The 12,741-nt window shown below is 38.7% G+C and overlaps 2 protein-coding genes across 2 annotated transcripts; both read left to right on the forward strand.

Moving 5' to 3' along the window:
- Nucleotides 1–1,864: 1,864 nt before the first annotated feature.
- On the forward strand, nt 1,865–4,516 carry LOC116144684. Its single transcript, XM_031430133.1, has 5 exons — nt 1,865–2,199; nt 2,463–2,682; nt 3,337–3,615; nt 3,703–3,825; nt 4,160–4,516. Exons 1-5 carry the CDS (start codon nt 1,865–1,867, stop codon nt 4,514–4,516), a joined length of 1,314 nt encoding a protein of 437 aa, XP_031285993.1.
- A 4,082-nt stretch (nt 4,517–8,598) lies between these two features.
- LOC116144685 (secreted RxLR effector protein 161-like) lies at nt 8,599–9,207 on the forward strand. The gene has a single exon (XM_031430134.1). The coding sequence runs from the start codon at nt 8,599–8,601 to the stop codon at nt 9,205–9,207; it is 609 nt and encodes a 202-aa protein (XP_031285994.1).
- Nucleotides 9,208–12,741: the final 3,534 nt, after the last annotated feature.

Genomic DNA, 12,741 nt, shown 5'->3' on the forward strand with positions numbered 1-12,741 from the left:
TGTCTATGTTGGCGGTAGCCCAGACACTGATGCTTCCCAAATTGATGCCGTAAGCGGTGGCCGAAATTACTCAAACAACGATTTCTCCCAAAATGTTAAATCAACAACTTTGCAATCCGAACTTCATTTTGGCAAATAATATATTGTTATAAAGTGTTTCAACAAGGTTCCAATGATACGAAAGCAAAAATAAATTGTTTATATAGAAAGTTATGCAAAATTTACAGTTGGGTTTTAATAAATATATTATGAATTTCATGCAATATACCCAAATTTTCATTCAAAAACTCCAATACGATCACAGATCAACAAGCATATAATCACACTATACAATACTCAATATTTCATTCATATCATCGATACAACCATAACATATAAGTCATATACTTGTTTATTTATAGAACACAGAGGAAGTAAGTTAATAGTAACCTCCCGCCATAACATTTGTTGTAGTTGCTTGTAGTCTTCAGGATTTTGTCTTTTTAGAGTTTACGGATTCTTTCAATTCAAATGTAATTTTCAGTGCTTTGGGAATGTCAGATAATAAATTGCATGATTGGAGACCTATAACGTCTCTTTTAAGCAAAATCTTCCATCAAAGGCAACTGTCAAAGGGTTTAAAATTTAATCAGTTCAATAACTGCTTACCACAGTTTATAGAACTACAATTAATAATAAAGTGTAAGACCAAAATTAATGTGTTTATTAAATTAAAATTTTGACATCTTGATCATAATTTTATGCGCTTGTCTATATCAAGATGTGAACACGTTGATTGTTACTACTCCATTCCATTATCAGGATGGTTTTCATGGTTTCTGTTTACATAGTAGATGTTGAAGTAACCTAAGGGTTGAGTTGATTGGTAAAAGGCATGTAAGAATGGTAGATGGATTTCCAGGTTTATAATCTTAGAGTGATTTTTATAATTGTTGAAAGAATAGGAGTCCATGAAATTTCTATTAAATTCAGATATTTAGCTGGAATGTAGTAGTTTGTAAGCCTTTTTTTGAATCTGTTCTGGCACTAAAGTGTGTGTTGCAATCTGCCGTCTGAGTTGTTTGTGAGGCAGCCTTATTTGATTTATTTGTATGGTTTAGGTGTACTGCCAGGTTATAGGGATTTGTCCTAATGTTTGTTGTAGGTTGGTCTTAATGTATGGCTTTAGATTAAGTTGCATAAAATATCCCTGCAAAGTGGTTGTTAACAGTGGATATTTTGCTTTATTATTAGGTGTAAAACTAGTTGGTAATGCAGAAAAAATCTTCTTTCCATCTTAGTTATTCACTTTCTTTTTTAGTATTCTTCAGCCTTAGAAACAACAAAATGGTATCAGAGCTGGTTACTTGAGCTGAAAAATCTGAAACTTTTCTTCCTCTTGATCAACTTATCTATTTTTCTGGAAAAACTGTTTGGCATCAGACCTTTTTTTTTCTTGAATCAATGGCCACTCGATAGTTCTCTTTTACCTCCTGTCTTTATGGTGAGCATTACCATATGGGCTATCAAAATGAAGGCATATCAACGAGGTTAAGGACTCTGGCAGTATGTAGAGGAGGGAAACAACCCCTCAGTTGGGACCAATCATCCACTCAACCAAATCCGACTGCATGAAGAGAAGTTTCAAAGGCTCTAGGAGCTTGTCCCACCTTCATTCAGCTGTCACAGACCATGTTTTTACAAGGCATGTGCATGCGAAACAATAAAGGAATCATGGGACAAGTTAAGAGAGAGCTCAGGGGAGTGACACTACAAGAAACATGCAGCTGCTAAATTTGAGACATTGAGAATGTAGGAGGTGAGAAAGTGAAAGAATTGTTGACAGTTGGACTATAGCAAAAAAATCAGGTTGCTTGGAGTGGAGATGACAGATAAAAGAATAGCGGAGAAGGTGACAGTAAGCCTACCTGAAAAGTTTGAAGCAAAAATCTCTTCTTTGGAGGACTCAAAATACCTGACTCATATCATTTTGACTAAGCTGGTCCATGCTTTACGGCTCCTGAGGCTAGAGGATGTGAGTGAGGGAGCAATGTTAGCAGCTCACAAGGGCAAGTCTGTACAAGAAAACAACAAAAGGTTTGCTGGAGATAAGAAGGGAAAAGAAAGGTCCACTGCTCAGTGGAACAAAGTTGGTGGAATGAAGAATTTTCCAGCTTGTTCTCACTGTAAGAAGAAGGGACATGCGGAGAATAGATGTTGGTTTAGGCCATGAATACAGTGTAGGGCTGCAAACAATTTGGCCACATCGAAAGAGTTTGCAAAAACAAGGGAGAGCAGTCCCAAAACCAAGCTCAAACGGCTGATGAACAACATCCAGGACAGGAGACAGAGCAGTTATTTGTGGCCTTATCCAGTTTGATCCAAGCATGTGATGAAACCTGGTTGATTGGTCGTGGATGTACACATCACATGACACCAGATCTGTAGAGTTTTGTGAACCTGGATCACTCACATCGGTCAAGGATCAAAGTGGGAAATGGAGAGTATGTGGAAGCAAAAGGGAAAGGAGATGTTGATGTCCAGACACCAACAGGTATGAAGCTAATCTCTAATGTACTTTATGCACCTGATATCAATCAGAGTCTCCTTAGTGTGGGACAAATGCTGGAAAAGGATTATGCATTGCATTTTCAAAATCAATCATGCATAATCCTGGATAGTGAGGGAAGTGAGATTATGAGAGTAAGAATGGTACGAAAGAGCTTTCCAATCATATGAAAAAATACTCCACACAAAGCATGTAATGCTAGAGAAGATGAAACTGAGATATGGCATAAGGTATTAGGCCATGTACATTATAGAAATCTAAGAGAGATTTAGTCCAAAAACTTAGTTCAGAATCTGCCCATTGTTGAAGAACCAAAAGGAGTTTGCCAAGCATGTCAGTTAGGCAAGATGAGTAGAAAACCTTTTCTAGTGAATCAAGCTTGGAGAGCTTTTGAAAAACTTCAACTTGTTCACTCTGATGTGTGTGGCTTTATGCAAACCTTATCCCTAAGTGGAAGTAGATATTTTGTATTGTTCATAGATGATTGGTCCCGATTATGCTGGGTTTATTTTCTAAGGCAGAAAAGTGAAGTGGCTAGAGTATTCAAGAAATTCAAGCAGCTGGTGGAAAACCAAACAGGAAAGACTATGAAAACCTTAAGAAGTGACAATGGTGTTGAATACACTTCTCAAGAGTTTGAAATGATTTGCAAGAAGGCTGGAATCAGACATCAATTCAGCAGCCCTTATACTCCATAGCAGAATGGAGTTATTGAAAGGAAAAACATGATTGTTATCGAGATGGCAAGATGTATGATGGCTAGAAAAAAACTTCCGAAATTCTTCTAGGCAGAGGCTGTCAATACAGGGGTGTACTTGCGCAACAGACTTCCTACAAGAGCCTTGATTAGTCAAACACCATTTGAAGCTTGGATTGGAGTCAAGCCAGTAGTGGATAATTTGAAAGTTTTCAAAAGTGTATGCTATGTTCTGGTACCAACTGCAAAAAGATCAAAGCTAGAAGATAAAGCTTTGACAAGAATTTTTATTGGCTATAGCAGCAAATCTAAAGCTTATAGACTGTACATTCCTGACTCAAAGAAAATCCTTGTTTCCAGGGATGTTACAGTTGGTGAGAGTGGAGTCTAGAATTGGGATGAAGGTAAGGTTGATGTAGAAACAAGACCCCAATTGAGTGAAGCTCTAGCTGATCAGGTTGAAGAAGATCCAGGGGATGAATCAAATGAAGAAATTTCTGTCAGAGGAACAAGATCTCTAGCTGATGTGTATTACAGATGCAATGTGGTACAAATGGAACCTTCAAGCTACTCAGAAGCAGTAAAGTCAGAAGCCTAGAGGGTTGCCATGAAGGAGAAGCTTGCCATGATTGAAAAGAATCAGACCAGGAAGCTTGTTGACAGACTAGAAAACAGGAAAGTGATCCAAGTCAAATGGATTTTCAAGAAAAAAGCTAAATCTGGATGGTTCAATTCTTAAGCATAAGGCCAGGCTAGTTGTTAAAGGAATTGTTCAGCAATATGGAGTAGATTTCCTGGAGACATTTGCACCAGTTGCCCGACATGGTACCATCAGATTGCTGCCTGCTTTGGCAGCTCAATTTTCCTGGAAAATTCATAAATTGGATGTTAAATCTGCTTTCTTGAATGGCTAGTTGAATGAGGAGATTTATATTGATCAACCAGAAGGGTATCAGATTCAAGGAGAAGAGGGAAAAGTCTACCTGCTGAAGAAGGCCTTATATGGCCTAAAACAGGCACTAAGGGCTTGGTATAGCAGGATTAATGACCACCTGCTCAGTTTAGACTTTGTGAGGAGTCCTAATGAGCACACTCTATACATTAGAGAAGTCGAAGATGATGTGATAATCATTTCTCTGTATGTGGATGATCTTCTAGTGATTGGAAGCACGCATGATCAAGTGGAGGAATTCAAAAAATCCATGCACAGTGATTTTGAAATGACAGACTTAGGGGAAATGTCATACTTTCTTCAGATGGAGATCGATTAAGATGCAGATGGTATTTTTGTGAATCAAAGGAAGTATGCAAGTGAAGTCCTTAAGAAGTTTTGCATGGAGAATTGTAAACCAATGGACCTACCATTGGTTCCAACTATGAAATTATCAAAGAGTGATGAGGCTGAGAAAGTTGATGAAGGATTTTATAGGAGCTTGATTGGTTGCCTATTGTACTTGACAGCAACCAGACCAGACATAATGTATGCCACAAGTTTGCTGTCCAGATTTATGAGTCAACCAACTGAGACTCATTTCAAGACTGCAAAAAGGGTGCTGAGATATGTAAAGGGCAGCACTGACTTTGGGGTATGGTTCAAGAGATCAGAAGACTTCAAATTGGTAGGTTTTTCTGACAGTGACTGGGTTGGTTCAACAGATTACATGAGGAGCACTTTAGGGTATGCATTTTTCCTAAATTGTGGTGCAATTTACTGGCTTTCCAAAAAACAAGAAACTGTAGCTCAATCCACTGCAGAAGCAGAGTATTTTTTAGCTGCTATTGCTATGAATCAAGCCATTTGGCTGAGAAAGATTCTTGAAGATTTGAAGCTGAAGCAGGTCAAGCCTACTGCCATCATGTGTGACAACCAATTTGCTATAGCAATGGCCAAAAATCTAGTGCATCATGGATGTACAAAGCACATAAAAATTAAGTTTCATGTAGTGAGAGAGGCTGAGCAAAATGGTGAAGTGGAACTGATGCACTGCAGGGGTGAATTACAAGTGGCTGACATTATGACTAAAGCTGTTTCCAAAGTCAAGTTTGAAGAATTTAGATTCAGACTTTGTGTTTCCAGCCAACTATCAAGGAGGAGTGTTAAATTCTGATATTTAGCTGGAAATGTTGAAGTTTGTTAAGCCTTTTTCTGAATTTGTTCTGGCGCCAAAGTGTGTGTTGCAATCTGCCGTCTGATTGTTTTGTGAGGCAGCCTTATTTGATTTATTTTGTAATGGTTTAGGTGCATACTGCCAGGTTACATGGGATTTGTCCATAATGTTTGTTGTAGGTTGGTCTTAATGTATGGCTTTAGATTAATGTTAGCATAAAATCCCTGCAAAGTGGTTGTTAACAGTGGATATTTTGCTTTATTAGTTAAGGTGTAAAACTCAGTTGGTAATGCAGAAAAAAACTTCTCTCCATTCTTAGTTGTTCACTTTCTTTTCTTAGTATTCTCCGGCATCAGAAACAACAATTTCCACATAGTCTTCAGCTGCTGGATTGGGGAGCTTGGAAGATTCATCTGCACATCATTTGACAGCACCATTTTGTCCCTATGTTTCCCAGCTGATAGAATATTAAACATTGATGATTCTTTTTCAACCAAGTTTTTACTTTAAAAATAAATAAAATGAAAACGTAAGCCTACCTGAAAAGTTTGAAGCAAAAATCTCTTCTTTGGAGGACTCAAAATACCTGACTCATATCACTTTGACTAAGCTGGTCCATGCTCTATAGGCACAAGAGCAGAGAAGGTTCCTGAGGCTAGAGGATGTGAGTGAGGGAGCAATGTTAGCAGCTCACAAGGGCAAGTCTGTACAAGGAAATAACAAAAGGTTTGCTAGAGATAAGAAGGGAAAAGGAAGGTCCACTGCTCAGTGGAACAAAGTTGGTGGAATGAAGAATTTTCTAGCTTGTTCTCACTGTAAGAAGAAGGGACATGCAGAGAATAGATGTTGGTTTAGGCTAGGAATACAGTGTAGGGCTGCAAACAATTTGGCCACATCGAAAGAGTTTGCAAAAACAAGGGAGAGCAGTCCCAAAACCAAGCTCAAACGGCTGATGAACAACATCAAGGATAGGAGACAGAGCAGTTATTTGTGGCCTCATCCAGTTTGATCCAAGCATGTGATAAACCTGGTTGATTGGTAGTGGATGTACACATCACATGACACAAGATCTGCAGAGTTTTGTGAACCTGGATCACTCACATCGGTGAAGGATCAAAGTGGGAAATGGAGAGTATGTGGAAGCAAAAGGGAAAGGAGATGTTGATGTCCAGACACCAACATGTATGAAGCTAATCTCTAATGTACTTTATGCACCTGATATCAATCAGAGTCTCCTTAGTGTGGGACAGATGTTGGAAAAGGATTATGCATTGCATTTTCAAAATCAATCATGCATAATCCTGGACAGTGACGGAAGTGAGATTATGAGAGTAAGAATGGTATGAAAGAGCTTTCCAATCATATGAAAAAATACTCTGCACAAAGCATGTAATGCTAGAGAAGATGAAACTAAGATATGGCATAAGGTATTAGGCCATGTACATTATAGAAATCTAAGAGAGATTTAGTCCAAAAACTTAGTTCAGAATCTGCCCATTGTTGAAGAACCAAAAGGAGTTTACCAAGCATGTCAGTTAGGCAAGATGAGTAGAAAACCTTTTCCAGTGAATCAAGCTTGGAGAGCTTTTGAAAAACTTCAGCTTGTTCACTCGGATGTGTGTGGCTTTATGCAAACCTTATCCTTAAGTGGACGTAGATATTTTTTATTGTTCATAGATGATTGGTCCCGAATGTGCTGGGTTTATTTTCTAAGGCAGAAAAGTGAGGTGGCTGGAGTATTCAAGAAATTCAAGCAGCTGGTGGAAAACCAAACATGAAAGACTATGAAAACCTTGAGAAGTGACAATGGTGTTGAATACACTTCTCAAGAGTTTGAAATGATTTCCAAGAAGGTTGGAATCAGACATCAATTCAGCAGCGCTTATACTCCACAGCAGAATGGATTTATTGAAAGGAAAAACATGACTGTTATCGAGATGGCAAGATGTATGATGGCTGGAAAAAAACTTCTGAAATTCTTCTAGGCAGAGGCTGTCAATACAGGGGTGTAATTGTGCAACAGATTCCTATAAGAGCCTTGATTAGTCAAACACCATTTGAAGCTTGGATTGGAGTCAAGCCAATAATGGATAATCTGAAAGTTTTCAAAAGTGTATGCTATGTTCTGGTACCAACTGCAAAAAGATCAAAGCTAGAAGATAAAGCTTTGACAAGAATTTTTATTGGCTATAGCAGCCAATCTAAAGCTTATAGAATATACATTCCTGACTCAAAGAAAATCCTTGTTTCTAGGGATGTTACAGTTGATGAGAGTGGAGTCTGGAATTGGGAGGAAGGTAAGGTTGATGTAGAAACAAGACCCCAATTGAGTGAAGCTCTAGCTGATCAGGTTGAAGAAGATCCAGGGGATGAATCAAATGAAGAAATTTTTGTCAGAGGAACAAGATCTCTAGCTGATGTGTATTACAGATGAAATGTGGTACAAATGGAATCTTCAAGCTACTCAGAAGCAGTAAAGTCAGAAGCCTAGAGGGTTGCCATGAAGGAGAAGCTTACCATGATTGAAAAGAATCAGACCAGGAAGCTTGTCGACAGACTAGAAAATAGGAAAGTGATCCAAGTCAAATGGATTTTCAAGAAAAAAGCTAAATCTGGATGGTTCAGTTCTTAAGCATAAGGCCAGGCTAGTTGTTAAAGGATTTGCTCAGCAATATGGAGTAGATTTCCTGGAGACATTTGCACCAGTTGCCCGGAATGGTACCATCAGATTGCTGCTTGCTGTGGTAGCTCAATTTTCCTGGAAAATTCATCAATTGGATGTTAAATCTGCTTTCTTGAATGGCTAGTTGAATGAGGAGATTTATATTAATCAACCAGAAGGGTATCAGATTCAAGGAGAAGAGGGAAAAGTCTACCTGCTGAAGAAGGCCTTATATGGCCTAAAACAGGCACCAAGGGCTTGGTATAGCAGGATTAATGACCACCTGCTCAGTTTAGACTTTGTGAGGAGTCCTAATGAGCACACTCTATACATTAGAGAAGTCGAAAATGATGTGATGATCATTTCTCTGTATGTGGATGATCTTCTAGTGATTGGAAGCACGCATGATCAAGTGGAGGAATTCAAAAAATCCATGCACAGTGAGTTTGAAATGACAGACTTAAGGAAAATGTCATACTTTCTTGGGATGGAGATCGATTAAGATGCAGATGGTATTTTTATGAATCAAAGGAAGTATGCAAGTGAAGTCCTTAAGAAGTTTTGCATGGAAAATTGCAAACCAATGGACCTACCATTTGTTCCAACTATGAAGTTATCAAATAGTGATGAGGCTAAGAAAGTTGATGAAGGATTTTATAGGAGCTTGATTGGTTGCCTATTGTACTTGACAGCAACCAGACCAGACATAATGTATGCCACAAGTTTGCTGTCCAGATTTATGAGTCAACCAACTGAGACTCATTTCAAGATTGCAAAAAGGGTGCTGAGATATGTAAAGGGCAGCACTGACTTTGGGGTATGGTTCAAGAGATCAAAAGACTTCAAATTGGTTGGTTTTTCTGACAATGACTGGGTTGGTTCAACAGATGACATGAGGAGCACTTTAGGGTATGCATTTTTTCTAAATTGTGGTGCAATTTACTGGCTTTCCAAAAAACAAGAAACCGTAGCTCAATCCACAGCAGAAGCAGAGTATTTTTCAGCTGCTATTGCTATGAATCAAGCCATTTGGCTGAGAAAGATTCTTGAAGATTTGAAGCTGAAGCAGGTCAAGCCTATTGCCATCATGTGTGACAACCAATTTGCTGTAGCAATGGCCAAAAATCCAGTGCATCATGGACGTACAAAGCACATAAAAATTAAGTTTCATGCAGTGAGAGAGGCTGAGTAAAATGGTGAAGTGGAACTGATGCACTACAGGGGTGAATTACAAATGGCTAACATTATGACTAAAGCTGTTTCCAAAGTCAAGTTTGAAGAATTTAGATTCATACTTTGTGTTTCCAGCCAACTATCAAGGAGGAGTGTTAAATTTTGATATTTAGCTGGAAATGTTGAAGTTTGTTAAGCCTTTTTTTGAATTTGTTCTGGCGCCAAAGTGTGTGTTGCAATCTGCCGTCTGATTGTTTTGTAAGGCAGCCTTATTTGATTTATTTTGTAATGGTTTAGGTGTATACTGCCAGGTTATATGGGATTTGTCCATAATGTTTGTTGTAGGTTGGTCTTAATGTATGGCTTTAGATTAATGTTAGCATAAAATCCTTGCAAAGTGGTTGTTAACAGTGGATATTTTGCTTTATTAGTTAAGGTGTAAAACTCAGTTGGTAATGCAGAACAAAACTTCTCTCCATTCTTAGTTGTTCACTTTCTTTTCTTAGTATTCTCAGGCATCAGAAACAACAATTTCCACATAGTCTTCAGCTGCTGGATTGGGGAGCTTGGAAGATTCATCTGCACATCATTTGACAGCACCATTTTGTCCCTATGTTTCCCAGCTGATAGAATATTAAACATTGATGATTCTTTTTCAACCAAGTTTTTACTTTAAAAATAAATAAAATGAAAATAGACAAATACATGAAATCCTTGGACCATTGAACTATNACTGTATAATTTACGGATTATCAAGTAGGTTGTGCGATGGGGAACCTGTGAGTACGGGTAGAGTATTCCCGCATGTACGCCACATAGAGAGAGCGGCAAGAGTATCAGAAAGAGAAGTGGTGTAGCCCGTAGAGTACATGCGGATGAGGGCTATACCCGAGTTTACCCGAGAGATTCTATGCACTCACATGGCCAAAGGTTCCGAATCCATGCAAAACCAAGTCCGATCGGCTAGAATGAGTAGAAGTCATAGGGAGTGGGAGCGAGTCCCAGCCTTGCCTCCGGTCAGATGGGGCCGTGACTTACTAGAAAGAGAGTTAGTATAAAAGAGTTATGTGAAAGAGGAAATAGAGAGTTGCATAAGAGAAGAGTCAATAAATGGTAGGGAAAGAATTAGAGGGAGAGTTACGGGGATAATTGAGTAGATGGGTTTACTTACTGAGCATTGTTTTGTGCTCATCCAGTTGTTCCCTATGTTTTTTAGGTTCTAGATGAGGACACAGTCGGATGGACATCGGCACACGAAGAGAAATGGCTACACTGTCCACCCTATTTTGATAGTTTTCACATATGTTACAAATCCTGTATATATTTGTATAAAGAATACATATGTTTGATAAAAGAAAATTCTGGGCCCAACTTTTGTTATTTTTACATGTACTTTTACTATGCATGTTTTTAAAAGAATGGAGTCGTTACACACCCCTCTCGTGCCTTTTCCTTAGAGACTCAAGAAAAAGAATCAGGATAAGCAGTTTTCTAAATTTATTGAAATATTTAAAAAACTGCATATTAACATTCCTTTTGCAGATGCATTGCAACATATGCCGAGCTATGCGAAATTTCTTAAGGAGATTTTATCAAACAAAAGGAAGTTAGAAGATGAGGAAACAGTGATGCTCATGGAGGAGTGTAGTGTAATTCTACAGATGTAACGTCCAACATGCAGGTACATGATTTAAATTATGTTTTACAACCCTTAGTTAATTTTTGTTAGAATTATTTTAAGAGAATATGAAGAAAATGCCTTAAACTTGTATTAAGGGTAAAATAGTCTTTTCATTCAAAATTAGTTAAAATTGTGCGGAGTGAAAAGAGATAGAATTTCATAAAGAATACAATAAAAATGAGGGCATTATGGTAATTGATTAATGGACAAGGATGGATTTTTTTAAAAAGTGTAAGGGCAAAATGGGAAAGCATATTTATAAAATAAGATGATAAGGGTTTGTAACCCTTATTTCCTTCATTCCACCNCCATGAGTAATGGGTAGAGTATTCCCGCATGTACACCGCATTGAGAGAGCGGCATGAGTATAAGAATGAGAAGTGGTGTAGGCCATGAGAGTGCATGCGGATGAGGGCTATACCCGAGTACCCGAGAGAGAGATTATACACTCACATGGCCAAGGGTTCCGAATCTATACATAACCGAGTCCGATCGGCTAGAACCAGTAGAGGTCAAGTAGAGCGGGAGTGAGTCCCGGCCGTGCCTTCGGTAAGATGGGGCCGTGACTTAGAGTTAATAGAAAAGAGTTCTAAGAAAGAGAAAGAGAGAGAGAGAAGTACCAAAGAGGAATTGAATGAGAGGTTGTAAGGAAAGAATTAGAGTGAGAGTTACGGGGTTAGACGGGTAGAGGATTTACTTACTGGGCATTGTTTTAGTGCTCACCCTGTTATTTCCTATGTTTGCAGGATCCAGGTGAGGACGCGGTCGGATGGATGTCGACACGCGAGGGGAAGTGATTACACTGTCCACCATGTCTTTGACGACTTTTGTACATATTATAATTTTGTGTAAAATATATATATGGTTGTAAAGCATATATATGTATGTTTAATAAAAAGAAACTTTTGGGCCCAATTTTCTTATGCTATTTTATATGTATTTTCTTATATAAATCATATGAGTATTTGAGTAGAAAATGGCTATTACATTTTTTGTATCAGAGTCGAGATTTTTTGGATTTGACAGTGTGCCATTATCCTCGCCACGATGTCCGATAGCTGACTGTGTAAGTTAATTCTTTTCTTACTTTAAGTGTTCTTCTGAATTGATCAAGTATAGTTGTTTTGTAGATGAGGTGTAGTAACAGGAGAAAGGGTAAGAGTGTGATGAATGAGGGAGAATCCTCTGACCCACCAGAACCAACTCCCCCTACCCTTGATGAGATGAGGATTCGAACTATTGTACAATAGGTTTTAGCGGAGAGTTAGGGGAGAGTTGTTCAAGAGAAAACCGAGACTCCCAGTAGAGTACCGCCCCCAAGACAAGAGCGAGAAGGGCTGGTACCTCAGACAGTACAGACTCAGGGTGATCTGATTCAAGGGCTTGTAAATCAGCACCAGTCGCCAGCATTTAGGGGTACGAGGGACCCGCTAGAGGCAAAGGAGTGGTTTAAGTCCGTAGAGCGAACGGCGCCACTGTTTCCCCTGAATGATAGAGAGAGGATCAGATATGATAGTTTCTTGTTTAAGGGAGACTCATGATGTAGCCTTGATGACCTGGGAGGAATTCAGAAGGTTGTTTGAGGCTAAGTACCGAACAGAAGATCAAGTACATGAGAAAGTCCAAGAGTTTATTCACCTGAAGCAGGGGATTAGTACTGTGAAAGAATATTTAGTAAGATTCAACTCCCTTGCTCATTTTGCACCCGGAATAGTGTACACACCAGATTTAAGGAGAGATAAGTTTGTGCGAGGGTTGAGATCAGTTATTGCCCGAGATGTAATGACAGGAGACGAGCCCCCTCATACCTACAGTGAAGCTCTAGCACGGGCTTTAAAGGCAGAGATCTATGTAAACAAATATATTGCAGAA

This window comes from Pistacia vera, unplaced genomic scaffold, assembly GCF_008641045.1.
Source record: "Pistacia vera cultivar Batoury unplaced genomic scaffold, PisVer_v2 Contig451, whole genome shotgun sequence".
Classification (NCBI taxonomy): Eukaryota; Viridiplantae; Streptophyta; class Magnoliopsida; order Sapindales; family Anacardiaceae; genus Pistacia; species Pistacia vera.